General features: G+C 45.9%; 2 protein-coding genes across 17 annotated transcripts in view; one reads left to right on the top strand and one right to left on the bottom strand.

Moving 5' to 3' along the window:
- The window catches only part of sin3aa (SIN3 transcription regulator family member Aa), a 127,970-nt gene extending 112,803 nt beyond the window's left edge, over positions 1-15,167 (bottom strand). For 5 of the 9 annotated variants that reach the window (XM_069902798.1, XM_069902797.1, XM_069902796.1 and 2 more), the window contains exons 1-2: positions 9,707-9,979; positions 3,095-3,231 (exon numbers count right to left, since the gene is read on the bottom strand). The gene's annotated coding sequence lies outside the window, so the exon portion shown is untranslated. Of the gene's footprint in view, positions 1-3,094; positions 3,232-9,706; positions 9,981-11,389; positions 11,492-15,071 lie in introns of those variants that run through there. The other 4 variants (XM_069902792.1, XM_069902793.1, XM_069902791.1 and 1 more) reach the window with 4 other exon arrangements.
- LOC138745592 (actin nucleation-promoting factor WASL-like) lies at positions 10,577-19,230 on the top strand. Of its 8 annotated transcripts, none has more exons than XM_069902802.1 (4): positions 10,577-11,331; positions 12,270-12,317; positions 15,460-15,535; positions 15,680-19,230. In XM_069902802.1, the coding sequence occupies exons 1-4, from the start codon at positions 10,714-10,716 to the stop codon at positions 15,688-15,690; spliced, it is 753 nt and encodes a 250-aa protein (XP_069758903.1). In that variant the 5' UTR covers positions 10,577-10,713; the 3' UTR covers positions 15,691-19,230. The 8 variants fall into 8 exon arrangements, 5 of the variants coding, with proteins under 5 accessions (XP_069758903.1, XP_069758905.1, XP_069758902.1 ...); XM_069902801.1 differs by having other exon boundaries at positions 10,578-11,331; positions 12,270-12,327; XR_011346353.1 differs by having other exon boundaries at positions 10,580-11,331; positions 12,266-12,327.
- Positions 19,231-20,844: the final 1,614 nt, after the last annotated feature.

Raw genomic sequence — 20,844 nt, forward strand, 5'->3', positions numbered from 1 at the left:
GAAGGCCAGCATTTACTGCCTGTCCCTAACTGCTTGAGAGAAGGTGCGGTCCAAAGTAGCCACCTTGAACTGTTGTAATCCGAATGAAGGAACCAACTGATGGTGGTGGTGGTTCTGCATGACTGAAGCTCTTTTACTTGGTGGAAGAAGTTGTGGGTTTGGGAGGTGCCATTATAGCCTAGGCAAGTAAGTGCATTCTGTGAATTGTACAAAGCACAACCCCGTGTTTAGAATACCAATCCAAGCATGTGGCTTAATTGAAGCTGTCATCATTCATGTAGGATCATGGGAGCATTGGGGATGTCAGGATGTCAAAGACGCAGTAATTGTTTCTAGAGTTCCTGGTCAAGGGAATGCCCAGGATGTGGTGGGGGAGCTCAGCCATGAAAATGATTTTGAATCTTGAGGGTTGGTCATTAGATTTCATTTCAGAAGATGGCTATTGCCTGACAGTTTTGTGATGTAAATGTTTATTTACGTCACCCCATGCCAGAATATTTTAGAGATATTACTGAATGCTTTTTTCATGCTGAAGCTTTGCGAATATAAATTAATATTTTGCAATAATCATCCAACATCCAATCTTAAACTAGAATGAAGCTCATTGTAGATAATTGGTCCCAAGACACTGCCCAAGGGACCTCTTGCAGTGATATTCTGGGGTTGAGATTGAACACTGATCTCTTCTTTCATGAGGTGTTAACTTCAGTCATTGAACTGTTGTCCCTTTGACTTCCAGTCAAACACGAAAGTCTACAGACACTCTGGCTGTAGTAAAAACACAACGCTGGAGAACTCAACAGGTCAAAGTGTACTTTACGTGGCAAAGATAGATACATAACCAATCTTTTGGGCTTGAGCCCTTGATCAAGGCATACATCCATCCAGGCCTGAGAAAATGCACCTGCCCACGTTTGGTCATGCCTTGACTTAGGGATCAACCCCAAAACATTGGCTACGTATCTTTATCTTTGCCACGTAAAGTACACTTCGACTTGCTGAGTTTCTCCAGCCCATTGGCTTCAAAGATGACCAGGGCCATAACTGTCTCCTTGCCTCTGCTCTCTCAAGAAATATCCATATTTTCTTATTGAAGCCTTGTTAAAATATCTATAGTTGTATCCAGTACACAAACAAGGTTGTGTTCACTGGTCAGTCATCACAATCCACCCCAAGAATATTACTGCAGGTGTTCCTCGGCGTGATTAGGCCCAACTGCCTGGTCATCAATGACATTCCCACCCCATGGATGTGAGAATTTTCATCACCGATTACTTGATATTTAATTCCAGTCCCCACCCTTGGGTGATGAAGCAAACCATGCCTCCATGCAGCAATACTTTTTAATTTGCAGACAACTTCCAACCTACACCTATGTCCTACATTTCTCTGTCCTCTGATGAACTTAACTCTTTAGACACTGGCTATTTTTTTTTAAACTTTCATGATATATGCTCAGGACTGGGTCCGTGGGTAAACTACAGTATAAACACCAATACGAACCAGCTGGTGGTTGGGAAGAAAACCAGTCCCAGAAAATGGGAATCCAAACTAAGAGGGGCAACGTGACAATATATGGAAGGAAGACAAGAAGCCATGAAGATTGTATTGGACAGGTTTAGCTGATACCAGGAGGAGGGAGAATCCTGCTTAGAGTAGAGGCTTGGATCTAGAGAGGAATTGATGACTAAGAATTAAAAATTGTTGGAACAGAAAAGCGAGCAGAGATTCATGGTTCTGAAAACAAGTGCTCAATCAAGCCTAGGGAAGGGCAAGGAAGGGGTCTATAAACTGCTGGGAGTATGGTACTTGTTAGACTGAAGGAAAATAATGTTGCAGATGAGACTCTGTGGTTCAATATTACCTTCCTCCTTTTCTCCTCTGAATGAATCCAAAGATCTGATATACTTGGCTCAACCTTCAAACATCTCTCACACCAGTGTTAGTTTACACAATTTGGGTGACCTCACTTTACTTTAGATATAACTGTCTCGGGTCTAGGGCTCCAGGGATGAGGAATTTCCAGTGCAAGTTTATGCTCGAGATTCTGGCTTTGTTCTCCTTGAGAGGTTGAGATTTTATATACAAGACCATGACTGGTGTAGAATGGGTCAATAAAGGGAAAATGTTCCCACTGACAGTTTGAGGGCAAACATTCAAGGTTTTGGGCAGAAAGAGCAAAATAAGGGCTTCAAAGTGATCCCCAATCAATCCACTTTATTTCCTTTTTGCAAAATGAAACCAGAGTGTGTTGACTCTTTACCACCCTTTGAATGGCACTTCACTGTATTGTGATACTAAAGGCATCCAAAATGAATGGAGGGGCATAAATGGTAAAAATAATTTGCAGGGCCTTTGGATTAGAGCAAATGGAGGTGACTGACAGGGTTGCTCTAATGAGGAGATGGCAAGGACTGAATGGTTTCCTCTCTGCTGTAAGATCCGCTTTTTCCTCACCACAGACTATAGACAATCTAGGTGGTTTAACAGAAGGGCAGAGTTAGTGAAAGACTGAAGAGTGTGTCAAGAGTTTGGATTGTGGAGAGAAACTCCGCTTTTCTTTCTGATTTATCAATAGTGTTCAATCTCGTCCATCCCTTCAGTGATGGACGAGTCAAGGTGGAGTCTTCTGTGTAAATGATGCTTGGCCTGGAGATGCATTCTATCACAAACAAGAGTGTAAAAGAGGGTCCAATGATGGAGGAGAAGGACTAACCATCACAGAATATTGCAAAGAAATGTGGGAAGACCTGGAGAGATGAGGCAACTGAAAACTGTGGGTGGCCTTGCCTGTGGTTGCTCAGGGGCCAGGCAAGTCCAAAACCAGACTGGTTTCAAATTCTGCCAACTGATTGCAAGCGGGAAGAAGAAATCGCAAAAGACCTTGAAGATTATAAGTTGGGTGTTATTGGAGGAGAGGGGGGGGTGAACAGCTGGGTCAAAGGTAAGATTTTTGAGGAGAATGAAATAATGGCAGAAATGGAGTTTGGACAAGAGAGAAGGAAATAGGACAACAAATAGACAACTACAAATAAAGGCAGCAGGTAAAATAAGGAAGAAAGCAGGAATAACAATAAAAATTAAAGAACCTTACCTGGTCGATCAGAAAATCTGTGAAAGGTGGCTGTTGGCTGTTCGGGGCTCGCACAAGTGGATGTCCTTCCACAAAGCAACTGATGCTCTCCTGAAGACAAGGACATGCAGGTTGCATGGGCTTGTGTTGGACACGGCCTATGAAATTCAGGAACCAAATTTTAATAAATCTGTTCTGGTTTAGATTGAACACAAAGGTGCGATTTAACATCTGTGGTTGGGTGATATTTTCATCCAGTGACCATAAAAAAAGAATTAAAATGTCCAGGAAAAAGTTTCCTTGACATTAAACATTGTCAAAATTTGTAACTACATAAGCCTAATTCAATATTAGATAACCATCCATAACATTTGGTATGAATAGTAAATAAGAAAGAAAATATGTTTTTTTTAAATGGACGCTTACAAACATTGGCCCTTTGAGTTGCTCTGCATTTCAAAAAGATTGTAAACTTAAACCTGCTTTAATCTTTCCATTCCCTTCCTAAATCTTAAAATAAATATTCAGGCTCTCTTCATTCAAGGGGAGTAGAAGCAGAGTTGCAAAAATACATAACCCTCTGATAGAAAAATATTTAATCTTGTCTTAAATTGTAACCTCTAGGTCAAAAATTTCCAATAATAGGAAATGCTGCCTCTATATCCAACAACCTCGGGAGCTCTGTTCCTTTACATCCAATGGCTTAATTCACACTTAGCAAATCTCCATAACCTAAACACAGCAAAGGCCAACTACTGGGCAAGATTGAGTTTGAGTGTCGAGGGATCTTTATTATTAGATAAGCAGATTGATAGAACCTCAGTTTGAGATTTTAGCCAATGTCTCAGACTGCAGCCCCCATAAACTGCATTAAAAAAAGCTGAGTAATGGGTGAATTGCCATTCCTGAATCAGAGGTAGGATGGAGCCAAACTAACACTGAACATTTTCTTTACTGACTAACATTCAATGACCTATCATTTCAGCCAATTCCTGAAAAGGTATTGGCCTTAAAATATGGAATTAACCATCTAACATTTTTCCAGTATGAAACAGATGGTTTGAATGGCCAAAATCACATAATTGTTGACAATTTTTTTACAATTAGATTTTATGGTTTATCGTCAGTACATACATGATATCACATACAACCCAGATATTTCTCTGCGGGCCAGGCAGAAGTATCGCTTATTGGTAGTGAGAAAAAAAACTGGACACATGTAAACAAAAATGAAAACAATACAGAGAAGAAATCAGTGCGCTTGATTAAGATATTAAGGAGACTGACGGTGGAAGGGTAGCAGCGGTTTCTGAACCTGGCGATGTGAGTTGGTGGCCCCTCGACCTCTTTCCTGATGGCAGCAGTGCTGTGTGTGTGGGTGGTGTGGATTCTTGATGGTCGCTGTTCTTTCCGACAGCAGTGTCCCCTGTAGATGTACTTGATAGTGGGGAGGGTTTTGCCTGTGTCCACTACCTTTTGGAGGACTTTATGTTCAGGGATATGTGTCCCCATACCAGACCATGATGCAGCCAGTCAGCACACATCTGTAGAAATTTGCCAGGTATCATAGCAAACCTCCACAAACTCCTGAGGAATGGAGGTGCTGTCGTGCTTTCTTCACGATGCTATTACTGTGTTGGGTCCAGGAAGAACCTCTGAGTTAATGACTCCGAAGAATTTAAATGTTCTCAACCTCTCCATCTCTGTTTTCCCCAACGATCACTGGATCGTACACCTTTGGTTTTCCCTTCCTGAAGTCAACAATCAATTTCTTGGTTTTAGTGGCATTGTGTGTGATGTTGCATTATTTGGTCAAGTTTTCACTCTCCGTCGTGTATGGCTAACTCTTCACCCCGTTTTATACAACCCACTCCCATGATAGAGAATTTGAAGATGGTGTTGTTCTGAGCCACACATTCATGGGGGTACAGAGAGTAGAGCAGGGGATTAAGAAAGCAGCCCTCTGATGTTCCGGTACTGATGGAGATTGTGGAATTATAGTCCCCAAATCAGGATTAAATTTCTTTGAAACTCAGAATAAAACTAGAAATAGTCCTTGGACTCAAAGGAACTAATGTTGATCACTGGAATGTTTGAGGGGAGGTGGTGGGGGGTTCAGTCAGACAATTTGTAGCCTGCTCTGTTATTTGTCCACGTGCTGGTTAAGTGAAGGCCATTCACAGCAAATTTCAGGAATGCTCCAAAATAAAAAAACAAAGCACTGAGGCCTAACCTTATTGTTTTCCATCTGTTGGCAGAATATGGAATTTGACATAGAGAGAAATGACTGCATTAAATGCCATTCGGGAGACCAATGTTAACTAGAATGGTATCAAGACACAAGTGGCACAAAATATATATTCTAGAATGTATGTGGATATCAAATTTTCTTGGATTGTAGATAAAGGAATCCAAGGACATCGAATCATCTCTGACACTCAATCCTCGTGGATCCATAGCACCAAACCAGCTGAACTTGATTTCTACTTGACCTAGGGTCTTTAAAGAGTAAAGTAATCCAACGCAGCTCCTGTGTGAAAGAAAGCAAAAGGAAAGAGAGGAGGCCAATTGATTCTGATACCAGATGCAGAAGAAAAGGAGCATGTTCCATCTCCCAGTTGCTTTGTGTGAAATTACGTTAACAAAGGACCTCCTACCAATGACTCTGTCAGTTTATCTTTGTAAGGGAAAACAATAAGCTTGAATAGAATCCTCCTGCAAGCAGAGTTTGAAATGGTGCCAGGTTCAGATCTATCATTTGTATTAGTTTTATTTCCTAGATTACATATTGGATAATAGTCTAGTATGATGCTATTAAAAACCCACTGAAGTGTTGGAGTATCTCAGCCCGTCTTGCAGTGTCCATAGGACATTTCAGGCCTGAAATATCTGCAATCTATCTTCTATGGATGCTGCAAGACCAGCTGAGATACTCCAGCAGTTCAGTGGGGTTTTTTTTAAACTACAATCTCAGTGTCAGCAAACATTTGCGTTTCATTTCACATGATGGTTAAACCTTGACATCTAAAGGGGACACACTTGCCTTGCTCTAAAGAATTGGGTTCAAGCCACAGTCTACATCCATGGGCATAGATTCTGATGGATAACCCAGCACAGGACTGCGACTCTACTGCACTCTCAGAGATTGTCTTTCACATGAAAAATTCTTTTCAAATAATAAAAGATCCAAAGGGATTTTCTGAAGAAAAAAATGGGTTTTCCTTGCACTCTGGCTGAGAATCATCCTTCAAGTAATATCACTAAAACAAATTATTTAGTGATATCTCATGAATCCTATTTGCTGACAACACATGTTGACTACATTTTGGAAGTGTGAAGAGTCAGGAAAGCAACTAGAAAGAAATGTCCCTCCTCAGCTTTTGGAAGGAAGGTCCCAACTCATACAATCTGCTGAGTTAGCCAATTCCAGTCTTGGTGCACGTCAGTCGAGATCCCTACTTCTAACATTGTCAAACGATCCACACCAGAAACTCTGCAATGCAGTCTCATTCCCCCGAGTCAAAACATGTGGATAAGGATTACCGATGAACAGTGTGAGGACAAGGGTTCCTGACTGGCCCAGCATATTTCAGTCAGGGACAAACTAGGTTTACAAAAAAATAAAAAACCTAGTAAATGTAGCATTAAGGTGGATTGACATGAATCAATAATAATCTGGTTATTAACCCTTCAGTGCACAATCTGAATCTTATAAAGAAGCAAATGACTGTAATGGAACAATTATGTAAGACATTGGAAACTCCATACTAGAAGACTACATTGACACTACAAAAAGGACTGTCTGCACAATGCCACTTTTTTTCTTGCACTAATTATAACTGAATATTTATTATTTATCTTTTATTTATTATCTCTTTCAATATAATGTATTTTTTTTAACAAAGTACCTGCAGAAAGCATTCTGGTGTACAATGTGTATGATAATAAATGATAATAAAGGTTTCTGCACTGTTTTCCAGATTTGCTCAGTTTGCAGTTTATCATTCCACATTCACGATCACACACAAAACTAGCCAATAGCAACTTTATTTTTTTAAAATTCCCCATTGTACAGGGTGTATTGCAAACGCAGATAACAACTCAAGATTTGTTTTGATTTTTTCCATCTGCAGACAGGCTCAGAGAGGGTTGATGGAGGATGATGTTAGGCTGAGAGATTTAGGGAAATAGTCTCTGGGTAAAGAGTTAAGACTGAACTGTGGTGGAATCTCAGAAGTTTGTAAACTTTGTAATTGTTGAAGATGCTGAGACATTTTAAGACAGATTTTTGGATCAGGGTCGTGGAATTCTGGCAGGAACGTGGTGGAGCAGACTCAATTACTCCTGCTCCAAAGATATTTCGTTTCAGACTACTTGCTAAATATATTTATTAACAATGCCAATGAAGGCTCAAATTATTCATCTTGTGGGGGTCAAATGATCCAGAGAGCATGTTCTCAGCGTGAATGTGTCAGTCATTCAGGTTTGGTTCGAGCAGTCTCACTCTATGTTGGTAATGGCTTTATTAATTGAATCGTGAGCTAAACTTTGTGCAGACTTGGCTTTCCAGCTGTGAGAGGTAACCAGATAGGCATTTATAAAGGTATGAGAGACTATAATAGGTGAGACAGAACCTCTTTACCATAGATGTGTGGTCATTTTTTTTTTAAAGTGCTGGGTGCCTGGAATGGTGGTGAAAGGAAAAACAATAGTTTCAGAAGCTTGTAGATAGACCTCCTTTGAAGAAGACCGCAGAGCCCACCTCACTGACAAAAGACAAAAGAGGAAAAGCCCAACACCCAACCAACCAATTTTCCCTTGCAACCGTGTCTGCCTGTCCCACATCGGACTTGCCAGCCACAAACGAGCCTGCAGCTGACGTGGACGTTACCCCTCCATAAATCTTCGTCCGCGAAGCCAAGCCAAAGAAGAAAGAAGAAAGACAGGGTGCAGGGATATGGATCGTGTGCAAACAGCGGAGTTTCAATTTAACCTGGGCATGATGTTCAGCGCAGACCGAAGGTCTGAAGGGCCTTCAGGAAGGAAGGTCCCAACTCGTACCGCTACTAGATTCAATGCATCCCTTTTCAGTTTTACATGAACGTTTCAGTAACAAGAGGCAATGCAAAATATTTCACCCCTGGTGCTTCTATTGCACACAATGAGATTCCTGAAAAGCTATGGGCTACTCAGATCAGAGCGAGGATTTGATGGGGTTTGTTTGAAAGTGTGCAGCAGTGCAGAATGGGCACTAAAACACTCGGCAAGTCCAACAGCATCTAGTTAACTTCACAGGATCCTTGAGACGAATGGCTGACTGGTTCCTCTTTCCACAGATTGGCTGAATACTTCCAACATTTCTGCTTTGTTTTAGATGCTGCGTTATTGCATTACATTCCTAATTCTGCAGTTGTCTGCGTGCTGGAGATAGAAAGGGGTGTCTCCATCCACAACTGAAATCAGTCCTACTGTTCACGCTGCTCTGAGGCAGTTTGCTACACCATGAGGCAGAGTTCTCTTTCATCATTCTAACCAAGTCATTCATCTCCAGTTCTGGTGGCCGAGTTAAAATGCTCACTTCCCTAATAGCACCAGCTCCACGGGCAATGAATAACGTGCTAGGACCTCCTTTCCTCCAATCCCAGTGAATGCAGACAATCCTAACAGGAGCGCAAGTCACCCCCCCACAAGCGGCTGTTTCTATCACTCAGCTGTCTCATATGGTGGGTGGGATGCTTCAGCTATTCCACGCTGCATTCACGTTCAGGAGGAACCCCCCCACCCCCTCAAGAAAAAACCATCACGAAGAGTAAAGCAACGCTGGAGAAACACAGCAGGTGAAAGAAACAGGGTCGGTCTTAAACTTTGAGGAAGGGGCCCAATTTGGAACGTTGGGGATGTATCTATATCTTCGCTACATCATGGCTTTCAAAACAGATACTAACTCAGGTTGATGATCTGGCCCTAACTCCAGGACTAAGTTTCCACGACTCTGGCGTCCTTTCAGCATTCGGATTTCAGTGCGGATGGGGAAACAAAAAAATGGAACGGGTTGCAGAAGGACCGAGGCAACTTTACCAGTGAACAAGGCGAGTCCAACGCGACTTCCTACGGAGTCGATCCAACATTACCCTGGACCACAAAATTTTGCCTCCTGAACACTTTCGGATGCATTTTATGGATTTTGACCTGCTGATCACGAAAATCGTCTACTTTTTTTTTGGAGATATTGCCTGTAATAAATTTAACATTTTGCCCCGAGCCCGTCAAATTACACCCCATTAACCTCCAACCCCGTTCCCAATCACTGGCGCTAACTGCGCCTCCCCATATTAAGTCGACTGGTGCATTGACCCCCCCCCCAAACCAACCTGCACTGACTGGCATGTCGTGGGGACAGCGGTCAGCCCCACGCCTTTCCAGCGCCAGCGATCGGGACGGGGGTTCGAACCCCGCGCTCTCTGGAAAGAGTTTGTACGTTCTCCCCATAGGTTTTCCCGGGGAGGGGTGTTCTGGTTTCCTCCCACCGTTCGAACCGTACAGATTATTTGGGTGCAAAATTGGACAGCACAGACTTGTGGGCCGAAATGCAGCAATTCTATAAAAGCAGCTCACATACAGAACTGAACGCACCTTGATGCACACAGTCAATAGCATAGTTGATTGGATTCAGGAAGATTCAACGCAGCAGAACTGTCCCGCCAACAACTGCGAGACATTCTGTTACATTTGTGGCGAGTCTAGGCTCTGAGCTCCACTGTCAGACCCAGACAAACCCTGGGTTTGTTGGGCCACTTGAGAGCTGGGCTCAGGGGGGTTCTCGAACCTGCTAAATTCAATAAAAATGAATTTAATGGCTCTCCAATTTCCTAATCCCCGATTTCTTTTCCGGAAGCCAACCTTGTTGCCCAGTGGAATCACTGCATGGTCAGCTGCTGCCCTCCCCTCCTCTTCCCCCCTCCCCTCCTCCTCCCCCCCTCCTCCTCCTCCTCCCCCCCCTCCTCCTCCTCCTCCTCTTCCCCCCTCCCCCCTCTTCCCCCCCCTCCCTCCCCTCCTCCTCCCCCTTCCCCCCCCCTCCCTCCCCTCCTCCTCCCCCCTCCTCCTCCCCCCCTCCTCCTCCCCCCTCCTCCTCCCCCCTCCTTCCTCCCCCCTCCTCCTCCTCTCCTCCAGAAACTGATCACATCCCGGAAGTGTGAAACAGCGGGAGGTGCTCTATCTCCCCTTGTATTTCAAATCTCCGGGGTGGGGGAGATGAGGCTCCACGGGGGCCTTGCCCCCAGGAGCTGCGGGCCGATCCGGAGGCTAGCATTGCCCTCCCCCCCGGGAGCTGCCCCTGCGGCCGAGCCGGGACCCTGAAGCCGCCGCCGCCTCCCGCACACTGACGGGGGGGGGCGGAGGAAATCCCCGCCCCTGTCACGTGACGGGGGGCGACACCACGGTGACGTACCACATCCCCAGCCAGCGACACTCGCCCTGCCCCCGGCCAATCAAGATGAGGGATCTCGGGGCACGTGGGGGGGCGGGCCTTCTAGGTGGACGAATCAGAACAGAGAGGCGTGCTGTGGACTGACGTAGTGTGGTTTGTGACATCACGAGTGGGCAGGATCAGGTTGTGTTTACACCGCGGGAGCAGAACGCCGATGCGAGTGGAGCCGAGGGTCAAGGAGCTGTCGGTCCCTTTAAGGCTCCGGCCGTCTACCCCCCCCCCCCCCCAACAATTCGGGACCGATTCCCCCCCCCTTTGCCAGGACCTCCCAGATCGGCCGCACACTCCTCCCACCCCCCCCCCCGGGACCCTATCCCTCCCCCCGCCCCCAGACCGACCGCACACACTCCCTCCGGGACCGACCCCCCAATGTCCACGGACCGCGGAGGGACAGGCTTTGGTTGCCCGGTGGGGACGGGCCCCCACCACGACGATAAACCGCCCCCCGCCGCACAGACCCCCCGAGCAGGGTGGACGGCAGGCCGGCTACACAGGGCAGGCGGCGCGTCTTTCCTTCCGCTTCCAACCCCCCCCCCCCTGTAAAGCCCGGCCCCCAGATCCCTCCCTCCCCGCTCCCTCTCTGAACCCACACGGCGTGGTTCACAGCGTTGGGTGGCACGAAATCCTCCCCTTCCCCCGGAAAGGCCGCCGTGTGCGGGGCTGGGGGGAGGGAGAGGGGCAAGGCCAGCCCTCGTCCACGGTGTCAGGGTCCAGCGCCCCCCGGCCACCCACTCCAACCGGGATCGCAGCCGCACGGTGCCAAGGCTTCGAGGTGGGGTTGTGCTGCAGGGGAGGGGAGGGGGGGGGGGGGGAAAGGGGAGATTCCTCACCGCCGCCGGCGCACACCTCCGCTCACGGGCAGCCGAGTTCCCAGAGAAGGAAACACCACCCCCTTTCATTACCATAGGGCCGCGAGGGGGGGGGGGAGGAGGAGGAGGAGATCGCGTCACCGCTTCAAACACCACCCCGCCAAAGGAACCTGCGGCTCAGCTTCGGCTCCCCAGCGCCCCGCTCTGCCCCGCCAGGCAGGCAGCTCCGCCCCGGCTCCCCGCTCTGCCCCGCCAAGCAGCTCCGCCCCGGCTCCCCAGCGCCCCGCCAGGCAGCTCCGCCCCGGCTCCCCAGCGCCCCGCCAGGCAGCTCCGCCCCGGCTCCCCAGCGCCCCGCTCTGTCCCGCCAGGCAGGTAGCTCCGCCCCGCCTCCCCAGCGCTCCTCCAGGCAGCTCCGCCCCAGCGCCCCGCTCTGTCCCGCCAGGCAGCTCAACCCCGCTCTGCTCTCGGCTCCAAATGCGCTTTTCAGCCGCGCACGGGCAGTATTTGAGGGGGGGGGGGGGGGTGGAGACATGAGGCGGCTACTGCCACCCAGAAATAACCATCGGATAGAAATCTGCCTGCTTGGCAGGGAGATGGTGCAAAGGCCGAGTCGGGTCTCTATTGTGCAACAGGAGCTCCCTGCTGGATCTCATCGTCTGTGATCCAGAAGGTCTGGAGCGATTTAAAGAATGAGTCTTTCCCTCTCACTTTAAACGTCCACTAGAAAGGGTCAAAAATCTGATCTGATAAAACAGCACCACCCACAGTGCAGCTCTTACTCTTGTTGAGCTCCATGTACGTTGTTTCCAACCATGCATGGGTAGAGAATTGCAGAAAGCAATTGCAAACGTTCTGACAGCTCGCTGTTTTCCAATCTATTTCCTGCATGACCCTCAGTTAGAATAAGGAACATATGCAAACTCGAGCAATCCCCTGCCAGCAAATCCAGGTTCGATCAGGTACTGTCTGGAGGAGGGTGGGGGTGGTTGGCATGTTTTCCCTGTGACCAGGTGGCTGGGCCCCAGTTCCCTTCCACCTCCCAAAGACCTACGATTGGGTGGATTTATGGGTGAGGGGAACATCTGGGGAATGATAAAAAGATCGGGAGATGTTTTAACATCTGCATCAATGTGGGGTTGATGTAAATGGTTGTTGATGATCATGACCATTTCTGGTCTAGTTTATAGAAAGTTTCGCGCACACACAGACCATTCTGCCCAACTCATCCCTGCCCAAAAAGGTGTCTTCCTGGTCAACCTTGCCTGTGTTTGGTCCATATCCTTCTAAAGCAGGGGTGGTCAAACTTTCTTAATGTAGGAGCCACATACGGCAAACTTCAGATGCTTGAGGTCTGTAAAACATGAGAGAACATTCTGTTCTCTCTATATTCCTCCATGCATCTGCACCCAGGATGAGGGCTTCCATGAGAGATCATCAGAGATGTCCTTCTTCTTCCATCAACGTGGCTTTCCCTCTATCTTCATCACCCGCATATCTGCCCTGGCCCCCTCCGCCCCCACGTGCAACAAGGATTCCCCTTATCTTCACCTACCACCCCACCAGCTTCCGCATCCAACACATCCTCCTCCGCCATTTCCACCACTAGACACATTCCTCTCTCTGCCTTCCACCCCCTCTGACTCCCTTGTCCACTCCTCCCTCCCCACCAATTGTTCCCTTCGGATCTACCCCTATGATCACAGAAGATGCTCCACTTGCACCCACACCTCGTCCCTCAGCACCATTCGGGGCCTCAAACAATCCTTCTAAGTGAAACAACATTTCATGTGAATTTGCAGAGGTCATCTACGTCATCCAGTGCTCCCGCTGTGGTCTCCTCTACATCTGAGAGACTGGACGCAGACTGGGAGATCACTTTGTTGAGTATCTCAGCTCCAGCTGCAGCAATAGTGTGGATCTCCCAGTGGCCACAAATTTCAATTCTCCATCCCATTCACTTGCTGACATGTCTGTCCATGGTCTCATGCTCATGCACTGCCATCTTAAGACCACCCATAAATTGGAGGAACAACACCTCATCCTCCGTCTGGGTTCCCTCCAACTGGGTGGTATTAATAACGACTTCTCTGGCTTTTGTTAAAACTCCCCCCCATCCCCTCTTTCCATTCCCTGTATTCTTCCATTAAACCCATCACCCTCTCAGGCCCCAATCAAATCTTTCCCTTCTCACCTTCAACCTCTTGTGACAGATTATAGATATGTTTTTGGGAGATAAATTGGGGCAGGTTTTTTAGTGTAGGTCATATACAACCACTTTAAAACAGATCATATTTAAAATATTGAAGCTCTGCTCATGCTAGATATGGCAGTGCCAAGAGCCTTTGCAAAAGCTTTGGAGAGTGCCCAAGAGACTTAACTAATGGATTGTTGATTACAAAAATGCACCAGATGAAAGAACTCATTGGAGCCACAAGCTATCTGGTGGAACTTGCTGTTCTAAGAGGGTTATGTGGCTTTACAAGCAGAGAGAGTCGAACAGACTTTCTCTCTGAGAGAGAGAGAGATCAGTTCTGCAGTTCCATAAGCAGCTTATGGAAAACCTCATTTTGGAAGATGGGTCATGACTGCTTAGTTCAATCTGGTCAAAGCAATTGTGGTTCATACAAGAGGAGAGAACTGGCTGTCTAATGTTTCACTTGAAATAAGAGAAACAAAAAGGAACTCTGTGGTGACCTGAAAGAAAGAGGTTATCATCTGGAGAACCCTGAAGGGGCAAGTTTATTCGGCAAGACACTGATTACAAGGAATCAGTTGTGGGTGTCCAATGAGTAACAAATCTCTCTCTGAAAACCGACAAGAACCTTCTTGAGCAGTAACCATTTACCTTTCAAGCACCAAAGCCTGGTGAAGAGTCATAAATGTTAAGTTCTCTGCACAGTATAAGAATTGCCTGCAACCAATGAACTTGGAGGAATGAAAAGTGAGATTGGACTGTGAACCAAAGAACTTTTCGGAACTTACATACACATTACAAACACGTGCGCTTAGAATTAGAAGGGGGTTAAGTTAGGTTAGTTATCCTGTTTCATGTTTAAAGATAACTAAAAGCAACTTTTGTTTAAGTAACCATTTGTCTTGGTGAATATCTTTTGCTGCTGGGTTTTGGGGTCCTCTGGGCTCATAACATTCCTCACACGGGGGCAAAGCAACGCAGCCTGCCAGTGACTTTGGATGAGGACTGCCGCCTTTCCTACAGGTGGAATGCAGCGCCAGTATGGTGAGTCCAACAAAACAAGCTCAGATGGATGCTCTGGGGACCATGGGACTCGACAGCTTCAGCAGTGCTTTTAGTCACACAAGAAGAGAATGTCATTACATTAATGAGTGACTGTTGGGGATACCAGGCATGTCTCTGAGAGCGCCTTCACAAACAATGCCATACAGGAAAGTAAGAAACTGGAAAGCATTCCAAAACATGCATTACATTAGCTTTAACATTACAGAAAGTAACACAGGGCAACAATTATTTTCAAAAGGTTTGCTTTCTGAAAATAATTGGGGATTATGATAGGCAACTTCAAGTGGAACACAAAGATAATTTCAGATTTGCTATAACGTATAAAATTGGAGAAACATTAATTTTTACTGAATTTAGCATGCTTAATTGCACAATGATACTGACACATTGCATTAGATCAACTAATCTAAAAATGTTTTGCTGCTGGTTTTCATTTGTACTCACCATCTAATGCCTCTCATGTCAGTGTCCAACAATAGTCAGCCAGCATTGATGGATTTCAGTTGCCGCTTTTCCATGGTCGCAATGTCCTGGTGAAACCTTTCACCATGTTCGTCACCAACTGCACCAAGATCAGCAGGGAAAATGTTCAAGTGCGAATGCAGAAAATTAATTTTCAATGACATGTTGCACTTTGTGGTTTTGTGTGCTTGAAGTAGACTTAAAATATGACAGGAAATTTTAAAAAAGTTATATCTAAAAAAAATGGTATATAATAGGAAAATCTTACGGTAAATTTCATGATTAGCAGCCCAAAATTCATAAAATGCACCAGAAGGTGTTCAGGAAGAAAAATCTTCCTTGTCTAGTGTAATTTATAATTTTTGTACAGACAAAAGACAAGACCTCTACAGTATTAATCTGTTGGAAACTGTGGATAGCTACACATTGGGAATCAGAAGAGTCAGGTAAAACTGTCAATAAGCATGTTGTTTCTCTCACAGACTTTCTTCTGTTCTTGCTAATGTTCTGCCATCCTCTGTAACTTTAAACGCACACTTTCTAACATTTCCCAGTCCAATGCAAGGTTAACGCTGCTTCTTTCCCCACAGATGCTGTCTGACCAGCTGAGCACTTCCAGCGTTTCTGTAATTTTGTCTCATTCTCACTCCTGCCTTGGAACGACGGTTCTGGGGCTCATTCGTTGGTGGATTCATCAAAGAGCAAATTCAATGAAAGCTACCAAACATGCTGAATCTCACATTCATTCTTATGTACAAAATTGTGAAGTCCACAGAGATGGGTCCAAGGAGTGCTAAGAATTTCTTCCAATGCAAGATCAAAATACAATAGCACCTGTAGAAAAGGATGTCATTCCAAAGCAAGATCTGAAGTACATTGGTGAAGAAGGTACTGAAGTAAGCACAGAATGGAAACCATCTCCCACAAGTGCACAAACATAAAATGGCAATCTAATAGATAAATAAAGCTCAAAATCTAAAGCCAATGTAATTCTCCAAAGCACCTTCAGACCAGAGAAAAGTTCTCACCACAAAAAGCCCCATAGAAGAGATTTTGAAGAGATGACAAGTAGGACAGACGGAAGATGCAGTGGGTGCTGTGTATTTGGACTTCAACAAGGTGCCACACATAAGGCTGCTCAACAAGATGAGGGCCCATGGAAGGATACCAGCAAGAGTAGAGTGGGAATAAAGGGATCCTATTCTGGTTGGCTTCCTATTACCAGTGGGGTTCCGCTTGGGTCAGTGTTGGGGCCCCTTCATTTTATGTGGCATATAAATGATTTGGATTATGGAATAGATGGCTTTGTGGCTAAATTTGCACATGTTACCAAAATAGGTGGTGCTGAGGATACAGAAAAACTGCAGAGAGATTTAGATAGATTAAAGAAAGAGGTGGCAGATGACATACAATGTTGGAAATTGTACAGTCATGCATTTTGGTAGAAGAAATAGTCAGGCAGGCTATTATTTAGATAGGGAGGAAATCCAAAATTCAGAAGCAAGTCCTGAAGGTCCATGGGCAGGATATCCTAAAGGTTAACTCCAGGTTGAAGTTGATGGTGAAGAAAGCAAATGCAATGTTGCAGAGGAATAGCAGGGGTATAATGCTGAGACTCTGCAGAGCGCTGGTGAGACCTCATTGGGAGGACTGAGTACAGGTTTTGGTGCCATATTTGAGAAAGGGTATGCTGGCGTGGGGAGCTCAAAGATTTACTAGAATGATACCAGGAATGAAAGGGTGAGCAAATGTTTGTTGGCTCTTGGACTGTACTCATCGGAGTACAGAAGGATGAGGGAGGGAATGTCATCAAGGCATTTTGAATGCCAAAAGGGCCTGGACAGAGTAGATGTGGCAAGGTTGTTTCCCATGGTGGGGGTGTCTAGGACAAGAGGGCGCAACTTCAGGATGAAAGGGCATCAATTTAAAATAGAGATCCAGAAACATTCCTTTGGTCAGGTTTTGAGTCTGTGGAATGGATGTATTTAAGGCAGTGATTGACGGGTATTTGATTAGTCAGGGCTATGGGGGTGAAGGCTGGGGAGTGGGGCTGAGTGGGAGGATGGATCAGCTCTTGATAGAATGGCGGAGGAGACTCGATGGGCCAATTGGCCTACTTCTGGTCCTATATCTTGTGATCTTCTGATCACAGATGATTGTATCGGTGCTGATGGAAGGATAAAGATTAGCTATGTAATGTGGTAGCTGGACAGATCTTGATTGCCAATTTCACACTGTTGGATGTTTGTGAAGACTCAAGGACTTTCACATGATTGTCAAATACTACTGACTCCTTTATCCGCATTCAGCTGGGAACGTGCAGTCAGTTTGCTGAGAACATTGGCTCCTGTCGCCTCTGCTTACGATCCTGACAGCTGGGTGACAAATACTGCTTGCTGTCAGCTGTCCAATTCAAAGTCATTGTGCAATCACTGCAGAGTTGATCACTGGTGTCCATTTTAGCCTGCTCACCCATCACCAGAGTTCCACTTTTCTCCGATATACTGGACACATCCACCTTGTTCTCCGATGCATCTGGCACACATCAAGGCTAATTCTGTGCCTGACTTGGAAGGTATTTGTGCTCTACACAGCAATGAAGATAATAAAAACAATGGATAATTGGGCTCACGTGCTCACCCCCCCCCCCCCCCCACCACCGCCATCCGGGATCCCAAACATCCCTTCCATGTGAGGCAAAGATTCACGAGCAGCTCCTTCAACCTAACTGGTGAGACTCTGCAGACTCTACTCACAGAGCAACTACCCTCTGCCCACAATGGCCACCCTGAGCTCGCAGATGCTGTCATTCCTACTCCCCTTCTCATTCCCTCACCGCCCTGTCTGCTGTCTGTCTTGGCCCTCTGAACATAAATGAGGAGGACCACACCTCATAGTCAACAGCCCATTGATATGGACATGGAGTTTTCTCATTTAAATTAATGTCCCCTCCCTCTTGATCCATTCCTCTTCTGCTCTCCCCCCACCTCACCTTTATATATCCCCTTTCCCATCCAGCCCTCCTCATTGATTCACATCCACCCTGTTTCCCCACTGGATCCTTACACCCTCTCCACCCTCCTCAGTTCCATCCTCTCTCTTTACACCTCCAGTCTCATCTTGTCATATTCTAGCACTGTACTGGCCGCCAATACCCCCACTGCCCCCTCCCCCCCCGAGTGACTTGTCTTCCTCCACCTGATTTCCCCCACACCTCCACTTGGTTTCTCTTGCCCCACTGTCTGGCATCTGCCAACCCTGCCTCTGTCCATCACGGTTTGCCTCCACTTCCCCAGTCTCGATGAAGAGTTCCAACCTGAAACATCAACCATTCTCTTTCTCCACGGATGCTGCTCAACCAACTGAGTTCCTCCAACAGCTCACGTTTACCAACACTTCCTACTCCTTGATATTAACATGCCCAGAGATATCAACATGCCCCCCCTCCTGAATCTCACTGTCATCCAGGCCCTGCTCCTTGGTGAATACTACTGCAAAGGAACCACATAGAACCTCTCCCTCGCGACCCTCATGTTCCTAATATCTGCATCAAGAGCCCTGGGATTCTTCTTAAACAGATATGCCAATGACATTTCACAGCCCCTTTTAACCCTCCTAATTCCTTGTTTAAGTTATTTCCTACACAAACATGCTGGAGAAATTCAGCAGGTATACCTGTGGACAGGTCCAGGCCTGAAACGTTGGTCACCCTATGCTGTGTGACCTACTGAGATTTGCACTTGACCCCCAGCATCTGTAGACTTTACTGTTTAGCCCTTTAATCTGATTTCAACTTTCCAGACCTTATGTTTCCTTTTCCTTTTAGACTAAACTTAACAATCTCTTGTCATCCATAGTTCCCAAACATCACCTGCTTATGTTTCCTCTATTTAAGCAGTGTGAAAGTTTGATCAATTACAGACGACACACATTTAATTCAGTTTATCCAAGTCACACTAACAATGAGTACTGTGGTAAACTATTGTGATACTGTGCTTGGCGACTGCTGGCTGGACCCACCTCCTGAGAGCGATCCTACCCATTACCCCTTTGTATGCTCTTCACTCTTCCTGCCATGATCGGTCAATGAGGCTGGAGGCTGATCCAATCTATAGTTAATAAAAGCCTCTCAGTTTCACAACCTGTCTTTTGTGGTTCATCAAGTAGTGTGAACATATTCAAGCAAGAATTGAAGTCTTAGGGCAGATGAAAAGTTGGGAAGTTGAAAAACAATTAATTGGAACTGGTTATGCTCATGACCAGAGAAGGCCTCAAAATTACATTCAATTGGGAAACTATGCAGAAATGCTCAAAGAATCTTACTATCTCAAAGAATCTTGTCCATGGTAGCCTAACAGATTTTCACATGATGTCATGCCACAAACATAGATCAGGAACCTGTCGGTCAAATACAGGCAACTCTTCCCATTCACAATTAGCTGAGAATATGCATCTGGTTTGTAGACGATGGCAGCTCCTTCCGCCTCTGCTTATAAATCCCGTCATAGGTGGGCGCTGGGTACCGCTTGTTGTTGACTCCCTGGTTCACTCTCACGGAGTAGTCACCGCAGGGCCGAATACTCTTGTCCACCGCTCTGAGACTTAGATCACCGTGTTGAGATGCGGTATGGACAGCCACGACTCCCAAGAGGAACATTTTCTAATACTGGAGCAAGTGCTCAGATGGCTACACAAGAGTACAAGGTGTCACCTGGCCCCTTAAACCTGACTTCAATATGATGGTTGATCTACCCCAAGCCTCAACTTGGCATCTATGGTAGATCCCCATAACCCTCAATTCCTTGATCTCAAATGAAACAAGTCTTAGTTGGTAAAGAAAGGGGTAGTTTATTTGGACTAAGAATAAATGCAGGTGGTTAAAGAAAAGGTGGAAGTAATTGTGCAGGCAAGGAATCCGAAGGTACTGCAGAAGATCTACTATTTTTAAGAATGGTACTCGTGAAACATGAATATCTGCAGACGCTGTGGATGAAGTAAAGACACAATGCTGGAGAAACTCAACAGGTTAGTGTCCTTTAATATTGCAAAGATAAAGATGCAGAACTAATGATTTGTGCTTGAGTTCATTAAGGTATGAGCAAGATGTAGGCAGGCTCCTCCACTCCCCACCCCGCCATTTTGTTCTACTATGTTTCTAAATTTTGGTGTTGCAAACAAAATGTAAATCTAGCTGACAGCTGGAAAGTGCAGGAGGTTCAAAAGCAGGAAAATAAAATCACCAGCTGGATATTACCTTCCATACATTTGGAACCATTGAACATAAAAATGACTCTCAATCTGGCTACCCGGGCAAATCTACTGCCCAGTAGTCAACAGGATTGAACCTATGCAGGGAAGCCCAATGGATTTCTAGTCCATTGCTTTAATGACTCATTGACTGCAGCAGTTAGTGCTGGTGGCTTGTGGCTCCAGCAACTCAAGTTTGATCCCATCTACTACTGCCATCTCTATGGGTGCTCCCAAAGCCCCCAAATATAGGTTCATTGGTTCCTGTAAATGTATGCTAGCAGCAAAAGAATAGAGGGGAGTTGATGGCACGTAAGAGGGCAGATTGCTGGCTTCAGGAAAATAAGACCTGACGTGGGCCCAATGTGTCAACATGAGTGTCGTGGTTAATGTTACATTATTGCAGCCCAGGTTCAAATCTGGCACTGTCCGTAAGGAGTTTGTACATTCTCCCCGCTTATGCAAGGGTTTCCAGATTTCAGATTTATTGTCAGTGGACATACATGAC

Source organism: Narcine bancroftii, chromosome 11, assembly GCF_036971445.1.
Source record: "Narcine bancroftii isolate sNarBan1 chromosome 11, sNarBan1.hap1, whole genome shotgun sequence".
Lineage (NCBI taxonomy): Eukaryota > Metazoa > Chordata > Chondrichthyes > Torpediniformes > Narcinidae > Narcine > Narcine bancroftii.